We start from the raw sequence: 19,148 nt of genomic DNA, 5'->3' as shown, positions 1-19,148 counted from the left end.
CATCAGGCTTACTTGGGAGATACCAGGGATTGAACATGGGAGCTTTTGGCCGTCCAGATGTTGCTGAATGACAACTCCCATCACCCCTACAAACACAGCCAAAGGCCAGGTATGGCGAGAGTTGTAACTCGGCAACATCTGGAGGGCCAAAGGTTTCCTGGACCTGATGCAAAGTTTGAGATCTAGCCATTCCCTCACAGAGAACAAATCACAAGTTCCTGAATTGTTATCTGAAACTCTTCGCAAACCACGAGTCAAGGGCAATCAGTTTTCACCATACACCTCTGGACTAGTCACTGACTTAGCCACAAGCTAAGTTTAAAATATTTATTTTTCTCCCCAAAGAACAGACCTGGCTGTAAGCCAACCAGGCTTATAAGTGAGGAATGAGTGGAAGGTTAAACCCTCATTTCTATTGAAGCAGACTTCTAGTCACTTTTGTAAAACAATTGATTGCTTTCACCTAACACCAGACTCACAACTTTTATCAACAAGATGGGGAAATGCAGTGTCCCACCAAATATTTCATACTGGAACCCCAATTAGTTCTCTGCAATAAGTGAACTAATACAAACCAACCAGAATCACCAACATGGTATTCATCCCCATTTATAGAAGTTGTATGGCAACTTCCCACTGGAAGAACAGCTTTGATCCATCCCCAACCCAAGAGGGCACCCAGTGCTGGACTCATCACACTGTCAAAAGCACACGACTTCTCCCAAAGAATCCTGGGAACTGTAGTTTACCCCTAACAGAACTACAATTCCCACCACCCTTCAGTCCCCTGGATTCTTTACAGCTGCAGCGGTGTGTATGTGTTTTAAGCATATGATGTGTACGCCGCCACAATCCCTAACCCCAACCTTCTAAAACTTTTACCCACTATGAGCACCATTAGCTGCCTTGAGCACTATTTTGTGGAAAGGTGGGAAATAAAGTTAACAAATAAAAATGAACCAAACAAATATAGTTACACTACGGCAATACTGGGTCATATGCCAAGGATCCCTGGCTTGTGAAGCACTTCAAGGACTTTGATAAATAATAACGTAATCCTAAATACACTTAGAACTGCAGCATTAGGGAACAAGGCCCATTGAACTCTGCCTTAAGCACACACATCAGGCTCAAAAGAGGATGAAGACTCCTGGGCTGAGCCTTGGGCTCTTTTGGGGACTAAATCCTACTGTTAAACCCTCACACATAGACATTTTAAAACCTCAAACACAGTGGTACCTCGGGTTAAGGACTTAATTCGTTCTGGAGGTCTGTTCTTAACCTGAAACTGTTCTGAACCTGAAGCACCACATTAGCTAATGGGGCCTCCTTGCTGCTGCCGCACCGCCAGAGCACGATTTCTGTTCTCATCCTGATGCAAAGTTCTTAACCTGAGGTACTATTTCTGGGTTAGCGGAGTCTGTAACCTGAAGCGTATGTAACCCGAGGTACCACTGGTATGGGACCAAGGACCCCTCTTGCACAATATGCTATTCCTAACGGTGTGCAGTTAAGAGGCTTCTATGAAGCCTAATAAGTGGAGAATTAAAGGAGGAACCTTCCAGGAACATAGTAAGCTGCCTTATACCAAGTCAGAACCGCTGGCTCATCTTGCTCAGTACTGCCTACACTGGCTGGCAGCATTTCTCCGGGGTTTCAGCCTAGGAAGCCTCTCCCCAGCCCAACCTGGAGTTGCCAGGGGGGACTGAACTGGGGACCTTCTCCTTGCAAGGCAGACTCTTGAGGGGTAGCCCCCCTCCCATGACTCACCCTCCCAGCACCTGGCATTTCAGAAGCAGCACACGGGTCTACACAGACCAGCCTCTCTCAACCTTTCCCACCCCCACCCCCCAGGAGGTTGATGGACTACAGCTCCCATCACCCCCCTGGCCATCTAGGGATGATGTGAGTTGTAGGCCAGCGACACCTACAGGGAATACACACAATTAATTGGCTTTATCCTACGGTCCTTTGGGGGCACAGCTGACGACAATGCACCTCTCTCTCGCGCGCACCCCCCCAACCCCCACTTACTTCCCCCTCCCTCACCTGCAGTGCAAGCCCCGCCCCTCGCCGCCTTCTCCCCTCCCCCACCCGCACACCGAGGCCGCCCCTCCCCCCTCCATGGGTCTCTCCCCCCCCCGTGTGGGGAGTGTGCCTGGAGGGGGCCCTCGGGCGGAGGCTCTTACCTGCGCGTCCCCGCGTCCTCGTCCTCGTCGCTCAACATCGCCGGCCCCTCAGGGTGAGAAGGCGCCACCAGGTTCGCCGCCGCGGGCGTCATGATCACGTCGCACTCGCCTCCTCCCGCCGCCGCCATCTTGGCTTCCTTGTTGCAGGCGATCAACGGCCGGCGAGCCGGGAAGGGAGAGAAAAGGGAGAGAGAGCGAGCGGGAGAGCGAGAGCGAAAGGAGGACGGGAACGGAAGCTCACACGTCCACTTCCGGAGAACGAGTCGTGGCGGGTAGAACGCCCACTTCCGGCTTGGCTGAACAAGGAGAGGAAGGATCGGAGTCCGCCAAGAGGGAACCCCGGCTCCTTCTTTTTTTTTCTGTGTGGCGGGAGGAGCCCCCTCAACCCGTGAGAGGAATAAGCATAAAAGGGACTCAAAAGATGGATAATTATTATTTGCCCGTGCTCACCAATCCAAATCTGATCTGTATCCGGAAATTTTTAATGTCTGACGTTTTATTATGTTTTTATTCGTGTTGGGAGACGCCCAGAGTGGCTGGGGCAACCCAACCAGATAGGTTGCGTATTATTATTATTATTATTATTATTATTTGTTGTTGTACATCATAATATGATGCTCTGGCATTCGTTCTCTCTCATGTCAGTCCACAAGTAAAAAATTAAGATAAATTTATTGTCATTGTCCGTATATACACAGTATACACAACAACGAAAATCAAACACCCACCCAAAGACCGGGTTCACATACACATTTGCACGTATCTCCAACACTCTCATCCTATTCAGACATAATCTATAAAAACATATCATACTCCAGAATGTAACATAACCTATTAAAAGCATAACATAACCTAAAAACCTGTCTCATTCCTTCCTACTCCCTGCTTGCTATTTCTTGCAACTGGCCCTGAGATCATTATTTAGTGCAATCAGAGCTCTTGGATAGAAACTATTCAGAAGGCGTGTGGTTCGTGTTTTCATTGTCCTATATCTTCTGCCCGAAGGCAACAGTTCAAAGAAGTTGTGAGCAGGATGGGTGGGATCTCTCAGGATATTGTGTGACTTCTTCAAAGTGCGAGACGTGAAGATCTCATCCAGGGTTGGTAGTTGGAGCCCAATAACATTCTGGGCAATTTTAATTATTCTCTGTAAAGCTTTTTTATCCGTTTCAGAGCTGCTCCCATACCACGATAATATACTATAGGTTAAGACACTCTCGATGGTACTGTGATAATAGGACAGAAGTAGGTGCTGAGATAGATTCAGTCCCCTGAGCATTCTCAGGAAATACAACCTCCCCTGCACCTTCCTCACAACCATATTAATATTTGCAGTCCATGAGAGGTCCTCAGAGATGTAAATGCCCAGGTATTTAAAACTACCAACCCTCTCCACCTCCTCGCCATTTATGTGCAATGGTAAAAATACACTTTTCTTTCTCCTAAAGTCAATTATGAGTTCTTTGGTTTTTTTGGTGTTAAGCATAAGATTGTTTTCTTTACACCATTGAATTAACCCCTGTACTTCTTTCCTATAAGCAGTCTCATCGTTCTCACTAATGAGCCCCACCACTGTTGTATCATCCGCAAATTTGATGATTGTGTTGGACTTATACAGTGGGGTGCAATCAAATGTGTACAGGGAATAGAGAAAGGGACTTAGCACACATCCCTGAGGGGCTCCTGTGCTTAATACTAGAGTAGAAGAATAGTAAGGGCCCATTCTCACTGTCTGCGGCCTATCAGTCAGGAAATTCCTTACCCACAGACAGATCTTCTGATGTATACCCAAATTGGTCATTTTAAGAAATAACCTGTCTGGCAGAATTGTATTGAAGGCAGAACTGTAGTCCACAAACAACAGCCTTGCGTAGGTTCCCTGTCGTTCTAGATGACTCAGTACAGTATGGACAGCGATGGAAATAGCATCATCAGTAGATCTATTTCTTCTGTATGCAAACTGGAACGGGTCTAGAGTGGATGGAAGACCAGCCTTAATATGATCTAGCACCAATCTCTCAAAACATTTCATAACGACAGATGTTATGAAAATGATAATTGCTGCAACTGTTTTACTTTATTTCTCTATGTTCACATGCAACCAAGTTTGTAAATCTGTGCAAATATTTTTATTTTTTATTTTGAATTTTACAAAATCAATAAAAGAACAATTTAAACAAGAAAAAATCAAAATCTGAGGCTGGCCTGTTCTTACTGGGGCTCGTTGCTGGTACTGGGTTCCCTCAGTCCTTATTTTTGCCTGTTTAGGAAGGAGTTTCGTTGAACTCAGCTGGATTCATCACTTTAAAGAAAAAAGCCTATGTAAAAACATAACTAACATTTTACATAAATATATTCAATCACCCTGAGAAACACACCAGAAGGATATGACAGTGATAACTTTCTTATAGTCCTCATTTCCAACATCTGGTCCACTCAAAGCTTTAATCGGAACCTGCGGCCTGTCCAGATGCTGTTGGATTCCAACTCCCATCAGGCCCAACCAGCATGGTCAATGGTCAGGGATTATGGGAGCTGTAGTCCCAAAAAGTGGCTGGCTGCTGCAGGTTCTTCATCCCTGCTATATAGCTTCAGAACACTAGATTTTCCTTTAGCTAGCATTACTAATGGTGGCTTTTTATGGCTAATGGTTGTTAATAAACCTATCCTTCTCGACTAATGTATTTTTAGTCATCTTAGGGCTCGCCCACACTTCCTCTTGTGCTGTGCCTAGAAAGCATGGGTCCAAGAGGTTTTTAGGTTACCCCACCATTCTTGTTTGTTCTGATTCAGTGGTAAATCCGATCCAACTCCCATCAGTGGCTCCGATCTGGTGGAACGCTCTGTCACAAGAGACTAGGGCCCTGCGGGACTTGACATCTTTCCACAGGGCCTGCAAGACAGAGCTGTTCCGCCAGGCATTTGGCCAAGGCACAGCATGACCCCCTCCTTTGGTAATCCTCACAGAACTCTAGCCCAATGGTTGCCATTAATTTGATTCTGAATTGATTCTAAAATGAATTGATTTTAGAATGCTGTGTTACTTTTATTGTTGTTAGCCGCTCTGAGCCCAGCTTCGGCTGGGGAGGGCAGGATATAATTATTATTATTATTATTATTATTATTATTATTATTAACAGCAGGTTTTCCCAGGGGAAAGCAGCCAGTGGCTATCCACCTTGTGGCAGAGAATTCATAAGCTAATTGTGAAAAAATTACATACAGATGCACATAACCATTACATACAGCATACATACATACATACATAGAATCATAGAATCATAGAGTTGGAAGAGACCACAAGTGCCATCGAGTCCAACCCCCTGCCAAGCAGGAAACACCATCAGAGCACTCCTGACATATGGTTGTCAAGCCTCTGCTTAAAGACCTCCAAGCAAATTCCACTGTCGAACAGCTCTTACTGTCAGGAAGTTCTTCCTAATGTTTAGGTGAAATCTTCTTTCTTGTAGTTTCTTGTACATGACCACATTACATACAGCACATAACCATTCTCTTTGTTGTAGTATTCCACCATTTCCCCCATCCCACAGAAATGCAAACTGTGCACTATAAAACTCTTCCGCACTGTGCAATTTATGCTGCTGTCTTAAGTGTTCTGCATCTGAAGATCCCTTGACAATTGCAGAGCATAGCAAAGCAACATTTCACATGCAACCCTAGATGGAGCTGTGGGCTGCATTCTTCTCTTTCTGCCACTTCTCCTAGCTCCGCTGACTTGTTGGCCCTCAGTTCCTCTCTAGGCTGAAGCTGAAGGCAGAAAGTAAGGAAACAAAGGGTCAAGCGCCTTGGGAAGGTAAGTCTATATAGCCCCATGCAGGTGTGCACTGATCAGCCTGTCAGGATCAGCCGAACTTTCTCAGATGAAGCTCTCAAAACAGGATGCACCATTTAGAAAAGCATGATCAGTGTGGAATTGCATGCTCACGTCATACCAAGGGTTTATGCCACTCGTTTATGTGACAGCAGACCTGTGCACAGGCCCAACAGGGAACAGCCACCAGTCCAGGCTTTCTGGTTAGCATACCTGTATGACGCACAAGGAAAAGAGTCTGGCAGTGCCTTGAAGAGGAATGCATTCGTTGTTGGCATAACCTTTTATGAATTAGAGCCTTCTTCGATGCAAGGTGAATCCTTTGCTGGGCACGGAGTAAAAAGGATTAGGAATAGTGGGGCAAAAGTCTAGTGAAATTTGACACTTCTATGTGACGTAGAAAATGTATGCAAGATGAAAACAGCGACCTTTTTGCAACAACAATGAAAACTTTTCTTTTCTGTGCAATGCTTGCAATGGGCAAGAAACGCATGACTTGGACTCCTTAGCAGGTTTTGAATAAACACCCACAAGTTTATTAGTTGAATATATGATAGACAAGGCAAGGATATGTACAATTTTATAATATGCAGAGAATAATATGTGCAAAGAAACCAGAGAGGGGAGCTGAGGGAAGTCCTGGGTGGGAGAGGGAGGGGAAGGGAAAAAATAATGTAATTGAATGCCTGGATTGATAAATTGTTATGTTGAAACTGTTTAATATTTTTTTAAAAAAATAAATAAATGCAGGGACGTGATTAAATCAGATTGCAGGATAACATTTGATACATCGCAGCATTGGAACGATACATTCCTCAAATAATAAAATGTGTGAATCGGATTCGCAGAGCTGGAGATAAGTTTCTAGAGCTCCTGACGGGGGTCACTCGAAAGCAAGACTGCTGGACCTTGCAGTGTGTCTTTCCCCAGACGACTGATCCTTTTAGGGCCGCTTGCATTCCTGCTCACGCCCTTTCCCCCAATTTGCTGGTACAAACCTGGGCTCCAGGCAGCCTGGCTGTTCTGCTGGAAGTCCCTCCCTGAAACTCCAAAAAACAGCCTCAGGCACATAGCTCAGCGACAGAATGTTTGTTCTGCATGCAGTTGATCCCAGGTTCAGACCCCGGCTCCTCTTGGTATGGCTGGGGACAGACTCCTGCCTTAAACCTTGGACAGCCTCTGCCAGTCCGCATAGACCATACAGAGCTAGACAGACCGATGTCCTTTGGTGCATCCTTTGCTCCTGCGCCCACACAGAGATGTGTGGGTGTTTGTATGCGTATGTATGTTTTCACCGCATGCCTTCCATTTGCAGCTTCTTGCATTCTTCCTCTTCCCCCACCGACCAGAAGATGGGGAAGAGCTGCAAAGTGGTAGTATGTGGGCAAGCGTCCGTTGGGAAGACCTCTATCCTGGAGCAGCTCCTCTATGGGAACCATGTGGTCGGTGAGTGTTGGCATTCAGCTGGGCACAGCTCACTAGCCTTGCTTGTTCAGGCCTAAACTGGTTTTTAAGGCTAATTCAGACCCCCTCCAAGTGTCCCTATTTTCTGGGGACAGTCCTGGATTTACAGAAGCCGCCCCGGTTTCTGAGTTGATCCCGGAATGTCCTGCATTTCCTTAGGACGTCCCTATTTTCATCAGAGAAATATTGGAGGGTATGGTAGGACGTCCCTGTTTTCACTGGAGAAATGTTGGAGGGTATGGAGATAAGGAACTATACAGCCTTTAGAAGACATCTGAAGGCAGCCCTGTATAGGGAAGTTTTTGTTTAAAGTTTAATTATGTTTTTATATATGATGGACACCACTCAGAGATGGGTGGGGTAATAATAATAATAATAATAATTTCCCCATTTTCATCAGAGAAATGTTAGAGGGTATGACTATCCTGCTTGTTCAAGCCTAAATCATTTTTTAAGGCTAATTTACTGTACAGAGCCATTGCGAAAATTAAAAAGCGTCTGTTGCTTGCCTATGTATATCCTGCACATCATTGGGAGTGATTCCAAGTGGCCAGGGAGAAAATATCCTAGCCTCAGTCCCATGTTTCTTGGGGAGTGTCACCTGTTTCACCACCCTTTGGCCTCAGCTCCAATGTTCTTCTCAGGCCCTGATTCACAAAAAGGTTGCAGCAAGAAGTAAAGTGTTTCTATCAGTTACTCTGTAGCTCCAGAATGAATGTCCCTCTCTCTCTCATTGGCGGGTCTTCTGGAGAGGGTGCAGAATCCCACTCTTCTGTCTGACCCACAGCTCAGCTGGTTAGTTCTTTCGTTAAGTGCCGTTCACTCTGTTTTGTTTGTAGGGGGTTAATAATTATTTTTGATTCTTTGCAAACTGCCTAGCGATGCAGCTTGAAGAATTAAATATATAGCCACTAGAAAGTTAACATGCAGTGCAGAATCATGAGCAAAGTGGAAGTTCAGTTTGACTGGGTTACACGGAACCCAGAGAGAGAGGGAATTCGATGTTGTGTTAGTTAGGCAGGCAGGAGAACACAGACGGTTGGGTGTTTGCTAGAGGCCCAAGGCCAGCAGAGAGCTCATTACCCTAGCATTACAGTGGACGCTCGGGTTGCGAACGTGATCCGTGCAGGAGGCACGTTCGCAACCTGCAGTGTTCACAACCCGCAGCGCCGCGTCTGCGCACGCGCGGGTTGCGATTTGGTCTTCTGCGCATGCGCAAAGTGCAATTTAGCGTTTCTGTGCATGTGCGAGTGCCGAAATCCGGAAGTAACCTGTTCCAGTACTTCCGGGTTTCAGTGCATCCATAACCCGAAAACGTGCAACCTGAAGTGTCTGTAACCTGAGGTATGACTGTATTACCATTTCCACTTTGTAGAGAGCACCTAAGAAGATCAAATGCAGCTCAAGATCATTCTCAGTTTGCAAACCCGCCCCCTCTTTCAGGTTAAGGGCCCCCACAAAGGATACTGTTGTTGAGAGCGCCCATCCCCACCCCCACCCCCCAAAAAAGCCTGGAGTCTATACTGAGGGTGGGTAAAGGGCCGAAAGGCTGGTCGGCTGACAAAACTGAATTCTGGAGACAAAAAAAAATGCAGAGGCAGAGTGTCAAGAAAAATGTGGAAGAAGTTGAGTGCTGCTGGCAGGAAAACTGCAGACAGGTGAGGCAGCTTTGGAGTCTTACACAACAGGTAAATCTGTCTCAACCAGTCGTGAATATGGGGCAAACCAAATACTGCAGAAGACAGAAACCTTGGGCCACATAGCAATTGCACTCAGGCTGCATTCTTCTTCTTCTTTGGCGATCACTCGTAGCCGAGTAAGATTGTCTTCCATAAACACGGTTTTAACAGTGGGTCCGTAAGTGACTGTGGAGGCCAATTCTGGATCCACACGTCCTTCCGCAGTGGGGACATTGGTATCCGGGCTGGAGTTGATCACGGTGTGGATTTTCCAAGCGTGCCTTCCTCTTAGCACATTTCTCCCTTGCGTCCTGCTTTTAAGCGTCTTCAAAGCCCATGACACCTTTGGTAAAGGCTGTTCTCCAGTTGGAGCACTCGCAGGCCAGTGTTTCCCAATTGTTCGTGTTTACACTACATTTTTAAAGATTTGCCTTGAGGTAGTCTTTAAACCTCTTTTGTTGACCACCAGCATTACGCTTTCCATTTTTAAGTTCGGAATAGAGTAGTTGCTTTGGAAGACGATAATCAGGCATCCGCACAACATGACGAGTCCTACGAAGTTGATGTTGAAGAATCGTTGCTTCAACACTGGTGATCTTTGCTTCTTTCAGTACACTGGCATTAGTTCGCCTGTCTTCCCAAGTTACTGGCTTAAAGTGCAGCTAGGGGCTTATCCACATTTACCTTTCCTCCGATCTTTCCAGGCATGGTTTGCAATTAAAAGCTCTGTGTCTGAGCACCCTTTCTTTTCCTTTTTGCTCCAGAGCTTTCCCCATAAAAACTCGCTCTTTAAAGCTCAATCGGAGTAAACAGCAATCCGCAGAAAACCCAAATTGACATTTGCTCCAATTCAGCTTTGAAAAGCGGTTTTCGCAAGGAATGCTTGGAGCAAGATAACCCTGGGTGCTTGGAGACAGATCTTTAAATCACAGACTTCTGCCTGGAAAGAGCAGGGCAAAAAGTACAGTGGTACCTCGGGTTACATACGCTTCAGGTTACATATGCTTCAGGTTACAGACTCCGCTAACCCAGAAATAGTACCTTGGGTTAAGAACTTTGCTTCAGGATGAGAACAGAAATCGTGCTCCGGTGGCGTGGCGGCAGCAGGAGGCCCCATTAGCTAAAGTGGTGCTTCAGGTTAAGTACAGTTTCAGGTTAAGAATGGACCTCCAGAACGAATTAAGTACTTAACCCGAGATACCACTGTAAGTGCGGATAAGCCCTAGGTCGTTCTTTTTCTCAATTCAGGTTGGAGCTGGTTTGAGGGGGAAACACACAAAAATGCAGTATTTCCTAAGAAATTAGAGAACATGTATGGACGTGGGTGGCGCTGTGGGTTAAACCACAGAGCCTAGGACTTGCAGATCAGAAGGTTGGCGGTTCGAATCCCTGCGACGGGATGAGCTCCCATTGCTCTGTCCCTGCTCCTGCCAACCTAGCAAGTAGATAAATAGGTACAAAGTGCAAGTAGATAAATAGGTACCGCTCTGGCGGGAAAGTAAACAGCGTTTCCACATGACCCGGAAGCTGTACACCGGCTCCCTCGGCCAGTAAAGCGAGATGAGCGCCGCAACCCCAGAGTCGGTCACGACTGGACCTAATGGTCAGGGGTCCCTTTACCTTTACCTTTATGGATAGTGTATAACATAATTTTTGCACTGCTTTCCAAAGCAGTGGTAGGAACAGACCCGATGCAGGGCAAATCGGAGTGTGGACACAGCCCTGGTCCCTGACACAAAGTATGGCCATCAGGGTTGGTTCTCCCCGCTCTAGCACAGGTCCAATTGCGTTTAACAGCTGCATGGCAGGCAGAAATCCAACAGGTGCTGCTTTTTCCTGGCATAGAGATGCACCAATGGCACTATGCTTCAGTTATTTAGGGCCAAACTGAATATGACATTAAATGCATCTTTGCTTGTTTTGTTTTTAAAGGCAAATTCCATCAGCTTAGTAGGGCTGGTAGTTACCAGATCAGGAGTGGAGAGAGCATGTAACTTTTTCCATATGGAATATCCCTCTTCTAGAACTGAGATTTGCATTTGGAGGAAATTATTCACAGGCACTAATGGAATATTTCTTCCAAATGCTGATAGCAACTGCAGAGACATTTGCTTTTTTGGGTGGGCGGGGAGTTAGCAAAAGATTCTCTGGCTACTGTACAAAGTAAAGGTAACGGTGTTGGCCCATAAGAAAAATGAAAGAAAGGAGCATTGTATGGAAATAATGACCAGGTGGAATTTAGTAACTTGGTATGTGAAGAAAGGAAGTGGGGGTTCCTAGAATTGGAATAATTATAAGATAATTGCTATAAAGGAGGGGAAATTATCAATTAGATATGAATAGGCTCTTCTCTCTCATCTTTAAGCTTCGCAGGGTGCAAATAACTGTATTTAAATGAATTACATTATTTATATGTATTTTTAAAATTATGCAAAGCATAAGGTAAATATTGTGTATGCCGTATTTTTCTGTGTATAAGACGCCCCCATGTATAAGACACCCCCTATTTTGGGGGACTCCAAATTAAGAAAACACCCCTCAGCACTACCCGTGTATAAGGCGAGCCCCAATTTTAAACCTACTTTTTTGGTAAAAAAACTTACGTCTTATACACGGGAAAATACGGTAACTACACAATATTTTGTGAACATGTGTACGATATTTTCAATTTGTAAATAAAACCCTAAATCCATAGTAGGGTACTAAGTTTATTAGGCCAGCTGCCAAAATATCACACGAGATTATGAGTTCTCCAGAACTCCTAGTTTACCTGATGGAAGAGTTCTGGAGAACTCAAGAGCTTGCGTGTTATTTTGTTCTGGTTGGCCTAACAAAAGCACTGCCCCGGCTGCTGCGAGTAGTATGGAGAGAACGAATCCTTCTGAGAAAACACTCCCGACAATTTCTGCGTGTCCAGTAATGGCTGCCCTCTGTCCCGTTGGCTGTGTGCAGGTTCAGAGATGATCGAAACCCAAGAGGACATTTACGTGGGCTCCATCGAGACGGACCGGGGGGTGCGGGAACTGGTGCGCTTCTACGACACCCGAGGCTTGAGGGATGGGCTGGAATTGCCCAAGCATTGCTTCTCCTGCACCGATGGATACGTGCTGGTTTACAGCATTGACAGCAAGGAGTCCTTCAAGAGGGTGGAGATTCTGAAGAAGGAGATCGACAAGAGCAAGGATAAAAAGGAGGTTGGTGCTCTTACATCGAAAGGTGGGTGGGGTCCTCAAGTGGGAGGTGGGCAACTTGTGTAGTTGGACTCCCATCAGCCCCATTCAAGATGGCCAGTGCCGTGGGATAACGGAGTCCCTTTGACAGCCATAACGTCGCCACTCCTGGTCTAGAGATATCTGGCTTTTATTATATATTTATTTATTGAATTTATATACAGTGGTACCTCTGGTTACGAACTTAATTCGTTCCGCAGGTCCGTTCTTAACCTGAAACCGTTCTCAACCTGAGGTACCACTTTAGCTAATGGGGGGCCTCCCGCTGCTGCCGCTGCCCGATTTCTTTTCTCATCCTGGGGCAAAGTTCTTAACCTGAGGTACTACTTCCAGGTTAGCGGAGTCCGCAACCCAAAGTGTTTGTTACCCGAGGTGTTTGTAACCCGAGGCACCACTGTACCCGGAGGTCTCAGGGCGGTTCACAGAAAAGATCACAATATATAAAATCAAAAGGAAAACAAGAATCCAATAACCTCACCCCCCCACACACACAAAAAAGAGCCACATTTTAAAAGGGTATAGGATGTCAATCAGATCAACCAAAGGCCTAGTTAAAAAGGAACGTTTTTGCCGGGCGCCTAAAGGTGTATAATGAAGGCGCCTTGGGGAGAGCATTCCACAGATGGGGAGCCACTGCAGAGAAGGCCCTGTTCTCGTGTTGCCACCCTCCGCACCTCTTGAGGAGGCGGCACATGAAGGAGGGCCTTGGAAGATGATCTCAGGGTCTAGGTAGGTTTATATGGAAAGAGGCGGTCCTTGAGGTATTGCGGTCCTGAGCCGTTTAAGGCTTTATAGGTCAAAACCAGCACTTTGAATTGGGCCCAGAAACTAATTGGTAGCCTGTGCTGTTGGACCAGGATTGGTGTAATATGCTCAAACCATCTTGTTCTGGTGAGCAACCTGGCCACTGAATTCTGCACTAGCTGAAGTTTCTGAACCGTCTTCAGAGGCAGCCCTACATATAACACATTGCAGTAATCTAAACTTGAGTACAACAGTACTATCCCTGTCTAGATAGGGGCGTAGCTGGGCCACCAGCCGAAGCTGATGGAAGGCACTCCGGGCCACAGAGGCCACCTGAGTTTTTGAACTTCCTTTCCTCCAACGCTTTACAGATTAGCATCACATGGTCATGGGGCGCAATCTAGGGGAGGGCAAGGCTCCCTCACAATTTTCAAGGAGGGGACCAGGCCGCCTCCAAATTCCACAGCAGCCATGCATTCACACTCTGTGGGACGTGCTTGCGCCGTGTGCGTAAGCCATGACATGTCAGTACGCACCATGAAGTGTGCACATGGCGTGCTTATGTCACACAGCCGTGGCCCCCCCCAATCTCAAATGCGCTTGCCTGTACATCATACATTTAAACCAGAGGTCAGCAAACTTTTCCAGCAGGGGGCCGGTCCACTGTCCCTCAGACCTTGTGGGGGGCAAGACTATATTGGGGGGGGCGGGGAAATGAATGACTTCCTATGCCCTACAAATAACCCAGGGACATGGGTGGCGCTGTGGGTTAAACCACAGAGCCTAGGACTTGCCGATCAGAAGGTTGGCGGCTCGAATCCCCGCAATGGGGTGAGCTCCTGTTGCTCGGTCCCTGCTCCTGCCAACCTAGCAGTTCGAAAGCACGTCAAAGTGCAAGTAGATAAATAGGTACCACTCCAGTGGGAAGGTAAACAGCGTTTCCGTGCGTTGCTCTGGTTTGCCAGAAGCAGCTTAGTCCTGCTGGCCACATGACCCGGAAGCTGTACGCCGGATCCCTCGGCCAATAAAGCGAGATGAGCGCCGCACCCCAGAGTCGGCAACGACTGGACCAAATGGTCATGGGTCCCTTTACCTTTACAAATAACCCAGAAATGCATTTTAAACAAAAGGACACATTCTACTCATGTAAAAACACGCTGATTCCCGGACCGTCCACAGGCCGAATTTAGATGGCGATTGGGTCTTAGTTTGCCTACCCATGATTTAAAGCATATTTAAAGCATGTGACTTCCCCACAAAGCATCCTGGGAACAGTAATTTGTTAAGGGTTCTGGTAATTATAGCTCTGCGAGGAGCATGAGAGGTCATGTGCTTTAACTATACGGTGTGGAAGAGATGCCACAGATTCTCTTGCATGCTGTAAAGGGCCTGTCTTCAACTGACGGGTCAGTTCCCGCTACAAGGTCGCGGCTCGATTTAAAGTGAGTCATGGAAAAACATGAGGACTGTTGCTGAGGAGAGGAGCGAAGAATGCACTCTGGGGCTCAGGTCTGGCTAGTCTCTCAGGTCGGGCAAGCTTTGGGAATATTTGGGTCAAGGCCTGCAGAAACAATAACAGCTGTGTTTGAGGGCCATAAACTAACACGTGAGGGAAAAACCAATAAGCACTTTTAAACTTGCATCAAAAAGCTTTCAGCCACAGTGCTCTAGAGTCATCTTGCTATGAGCATTCATAAATAATGCATTTAGGAGAAAGGCCAAAGGGGGAAAGGGTGTAGCTAGAGGGGAGGGTGTATTCTCCCCACTCCACCAAACTGACCAAGAAAAGCCACTAAAACCTCGAGCTGACCCTGAGCTAGGTCTAGCTATCATGTCCCATGAACTGAGAGCACATCTTGTACCTTCCTGACAGGGGAAGGTTAGGTTGCTATTGCTGAACAAGCAACAAAACAGTCGGACTCTTTCCTGCTCCACAACCCCAGGCTTCCAGTCCTGCTCACTGACTCGGGTCCTGGGAGTCGTTCCCACCAACTTCAGAGCTTCAAGGCACAGCGGCTACCATAAACACCAGCACAGTGGTACCTCGCAAGACGAATGCCTCGCAAGACAAAAAACTCGCTAGACGAAAGGGTTTTTTGTTTTTTGAGCTGCTTCGCAAGACAATTTCCCCTATGGGCTTGCTTCGCAAGACGGAAACGTCTTGCAAGTTTGTTTCCTTTTTCTTAACACCGTTAATACAGTTGCGACTTGACTTCGAGGAGCAACTGATAGAACGCGGTGTGGTAGCCTTTTTTGAGGTTTTTAAAGACTTTGGTGATTTTTGAAGCTTTTCCAAAACTTTCCCGACACCGTGCTTCGCAAGACGAAAAAAATCGCAAGACGACAAAACTCGCGGAACGAATTAATTTCGTCTTGCGAGGCACCACTGTACTCATGTGGAGAAACTGCCTCCCTCCCCTTGGCTTTTGAGCCTGACCAAACTATTGATAAAGGAAATTATTTCGTTTTTGCCTTTATGCCCCACCTTTTCTCCAAGGAGATCAAGGTAGTGTATATGGCCCAGTATACCTGAAGGAGCGTCTCCACCTCCATCATTCAGCCTGGACACTGAGGTCCAATGCCAACAGCCTTCTGGCAGTTCCCTCACTGCGAGAAGTGAGGTTGGAAACCAGGCAGAGGGCCTTCTCGGTGGTGGCGCCCGCCCTGTGGAATGCCCTCCCATCAGACGTCAAGGAAATAAGCAACTATCTGACTTTTAGAAGGCAGCCCTGTTTAGGGATGTTTTTAAGGTTTGATGTTTTATCGTGTTTTTAATATTCTGTTGGGAGCCACCCAGCGTGGGCGGGGTATTAATAATAATAATAATAATAATATACACAGTTCTCTTCCTCCTCATTTAATCCCCATAACAACCCTGTGAGGCTGGCTAGGCTGAGAGGCAGTGACTGGCCCAAGGTTACCCAGCAAGCTTCATGGCCAAAGGCATGGGGAGGCAAACTAAGGCCCAGGGGCCGGATCTGGCCCAATCGCCTTCTAAATCCGGCCCGCTGATGGTCCGGGAATCAGCGTGTTTTTACATGAGTAGAATGTGTCCTTTTATTTAAAATGCATCTCTGGGTTATTTGTGGGGCATAGGAATTCATTCATCCCCCCCCCCCATAGTCCGGCCCCCCACAAGGTCTGAGGGACAGTGGACTGGCCCCCTGCTGAAAAAGTTTGCTGACCCCTGTACTAGTCCAACACTGTTTAACAACTATACCACACTGGCTATACAAGAATGAAACTTGCCTATAACTGGTTGCCCCTCTATCCCGCTTCCTTAATCTGGTGACGGAGGAAGGGCCCACCAGCCTTGCTTATGTGCAGATCTGTGCATTTCTCATTTGTTTCACGCAAACTTGTCATTTTGTTCCGTTTGCGATAGGTCACCATCGTGGTCTTAGGCAACAAGTGCGACTTGCAGGAGCAGAGACGTGTGGACCATGATGCAGTGCAACACTGGGCCAAGGCCGAGAAAGTGAAGCTGTGGGAAATCTCCGTCGCCGACCGCCGGACCCTCATGGAGCCCTTTGTCTACCTTGCCAGCAAGATGACGCAGCCACAGAGCAAGTCCGCCTTTCCGCTCAGCCGCAAGAACAAAAGCAGTGGTTCCGTGGACGGGTGACTCGGGTGCTGTGCCCGCTGTATCTCGTGGACCTGCATGCACATAGGGCTGTCCTTACCTTGAGCCAATGTGAAAAGGGAACACCCAGTAGCAGATACCTGATGAGCCACTTCTTTCCTTCCTCTCTTTGCATGTTCCCCCCTCTTTTTTAAAAAAAGGAGAACACCACAAGTACACAGTGGACGCCACTTTTGACTTGAATGGGGGGGAAAATGTCTGACGCTGACACCGCTTGCCTGAGTCAAGTGCCAACAGGTGTGTTGTGCGATAAACAGAGAGCAGCCTGGTTGCTGTCACGGGTTAGGGGCACATTGGTGGCTTAAAACACAGTGAGGTTGCTTTCTCCTCACTGAGATTCAAGTCCGCGTTTTTACAGAGAGAGGGTGGGGATGTCTTAACCTGAGGCATGTTACCTGATCTGTTTTCCTGCATCCAAAGCAAAGTATCCCATTCAATGAAGTTGTCGTCTGAATGTGCAGTGGCTTTCACAAGTGTACACACCTCAGCTTATGTTTCCAGTGGGGTGGGCGTTGGTTTGAGACGAGGGGGAAACACCACACGGCAGTATTTCTCAAGAAACTACAGGATACAGATGGATTGTGGCTAACGTGTATTTGGCTTCAGACACGAATGGTGGAAGTGCCACGAGTCAGAGGAAGTGGTAATGTGTACCCAGCCATGGTTGAATATTCAACCATGTTTGGAGCCATTCTTATTTTCCAAGCGGCTTTGATATTAGCCTTGGAAACCTGTGTTAAGGGTACCAAATTTTTGCTTTTGATTTGGGTCCCGAAGAGCAGCATGAGCAGCAGAGAGGGGAGTCTTCCTTGACCGACCCCATTTCAGTGGTGACCCTGATTCAGTTCCCTTCCCTTCCTTCTCCTCCTGCCCACCAAGGGAGGATGAATGCTATAGGGTGAAGCTGCAAGGCTATGGGGGGAATGAGGACAGTGGAATGTGCTGTTCAACATGGGAGCAAGCTCATGGCCAAGCTAATCTGTTATCTCCCAGACTTCTGGGCTAGCAGGAAATATCTGCAGAAAGGCTTGTATTTGTTTATTGAGAAGAGAATGCTGAGTAATTGTGGATGGAAGAAAAGCAAACAGTGAAATGCCTTAAGTTCAAGGCTGATCCTGGTGCGACTGCACTTCCTAACGATTAGTTTCCAGGCCCAATTCAGAGTGGTGGTTTTGACCTTTAAAGCCTTAAACGGCTCAGGACCGCAATAGCTCAAACACCGCCTCTTTCCATATGAACCGACCCGGATCCTGAGATCATCTTCTGAGGACCTTCTTCTTGTGCCTCCTCCTCGAGAGGTCACAAGAACGGGGCCTTCTCTGCAGTGGCTCCCTTCCTGTGGAATGCTCTCCCCAGGGAAGTTCGCCTGGTGCCTTCATTATACATCTTTAGGCGCCAGGCAAAAACGTTCCTTTTTAACCAGGCCTTTTTTTGATTTGATTGACATCCAATGCCCATTTAAAATGTGTTTTTGGGGGGGAGGGAGTTATTGGGTTGTTTTTATTTTGATTATATATTTTGTGGTTTTATATTTTGATTTTATTCTGTGAACCGCCCTGAGACCTACAGGTATAGGGCAGTATATAAATTCAACAAACAAACAAACAGACGTATGGGGAAAGTGTCATCCCAGGAATGGGATTTAACGCTTTAGGAAAGCCGATTTTGGTTAAATAGATTGCTCAGTTGGGTAGAATGTGGTGCTCATAATGCCAAGGCCACAGGTTTGATCCCTGTATGGGGCAGCTGCATATTCCTACACAGATGATCCTCAGGGTCCCTTCCAACTCTACAATTCTATGATTGTATATATATTTAAAAACACTCCAGTACATGAGATGGGTTTGATTTTGGACATCTCATGAATAGCTTTTCCAAACATAGTGACCCTGCTTTCCCAATCTGGTTTAGGAACAGTTATAAGCAATTTCTTGGACAACTGGCATCAAATTAAGACTGCAATCCTATACATACTTACTTGGAAGTAAACTCCACCGAGCGATGTCCAAGGAAAGATCACTACTTAGTTGGGATCAAGAACGAAGGTATAATAGTCGTCCAGAGATCGCTGGTTATGATAACAGCTAATAAGTGTACTGGAATCCTTTTAGCTCTGGTGTGTAAAACTATTATGAGGAATGCAGAATATATTATTACTTCTTTTATTAATAAAAGTTTTAGGTTATTGCACTTTCTTCCTGCACACTGAAAACTGGTGTCTTCCACCGAGGTGATAGTTAGGCTGCATGTTTATTTGGGCAATATGCAAATATATGTAAACCAACTGGTTTTGCAAAATATAATTGGCCACCCAAAAATAAATAAATCTGTAACCAATGAGCAGCCCTGGCACTTTGTTCCTGTTCA

The 19,148-nt window shown here is 46.6% G+C and overlaps 2 protein-coding genes across 3 annotated transcripts in view; one reads left to right on the top strand and one right to left on the bottom strand.

Moving 5' to 3' along the window:
* DNAJC7 (DnaJ heat shock protein family (Hsp40) member C7) overlaps positions 1-2,457 on the bottom strand; it is a 46,423-nt gene extending 43,966 nt beyond the window's left edge. The window contains exon 1 of the mRNA XM_080976844.1: positions 2,190-2,457. Coding sequence (XP_080832970.1) covers positions 2,190-2,317 — 128 coding nt within the window. The 5' untranslated portion in view covers positions 2,318-2,457. The remainder of the gene's footprint in view (positions 1-2,189) is intronic.
* Positions 2,458-5,900: 3,443 nt separating this feature from the next.
* Positions 5,901-19,118, top strand: NKIRAS2 (NFKB inhibitor interacting Ras like 2). Of its 2 annotated transcripts, none has more exons than XM_080977141.1 (4): positions 5,901-6,003; positions 7,337-7,467; positions 12,117-12,358; positions 16,524-19,118. In XM_080977141.1, exons 2-4 carry the CDS (start codon positions 7,374-7,376, stop codon positions 16,761-16,763), a joined length of 576 nt encoding a protein of 191 aa, XP_080833267.1. In that variant the 5' UTR covers positions 5,901-6,003; positions 7,337-7,373; the 3' UTR covers positions 16,764-19,118. The 2 variants fall into 2 exon arrangements, with proteins under 2 accessions (XP_080833267.1, XP_080833268.1); XM_080977142.1 differs by lacking the exon at positions 5,901-6,003 and adding an exon at positions 6,219-6,334.
* Positions 19,119-19,148: the final 30 nt, after the last annotated feature.

This window comes from Podarcis pityusensis, assembly GCF_964106645.2.
Source record: "Podarcis pityusensis genome assembly, chromosome: 13".
In the NCBI taxonomy this organism is placed as follows: Eukaryota; Metazoa; Chordata; class Lepidosauria; order Squamata; family Lacertidae; genus Podarcis; species Podarcis pityusensis.
This window is presented reverse-complemented; position numbering and strand designations above follow the sequence as displayed.

Excerpts from the sequence above, each read along its gene's own strand:
- NKIRAS2 (XM_080977141.1), top strand. The coding sequence starts at position 7,374 with ATGGGGAAGAGCTGCAAAGTGGTAGTATGTGGGCAAGCGTCCGTTGGG. Across the intron at positions 7,468-12,116 it reads CTATGGGAACCATGTGGTCG|GTTCAGAGATGATCGAAACC; the intron begins GTGAGTGTTGGC and ends GGCTGTGTGCAG. Across the intron at positions 12,359-16,523 it reads AGAGCAAGGATAAAAAGGAG|GTCACCATCGTGGTCTTAGG; the intron begins GTTGGTGCTCTT and ends CGTTTGCGATAG.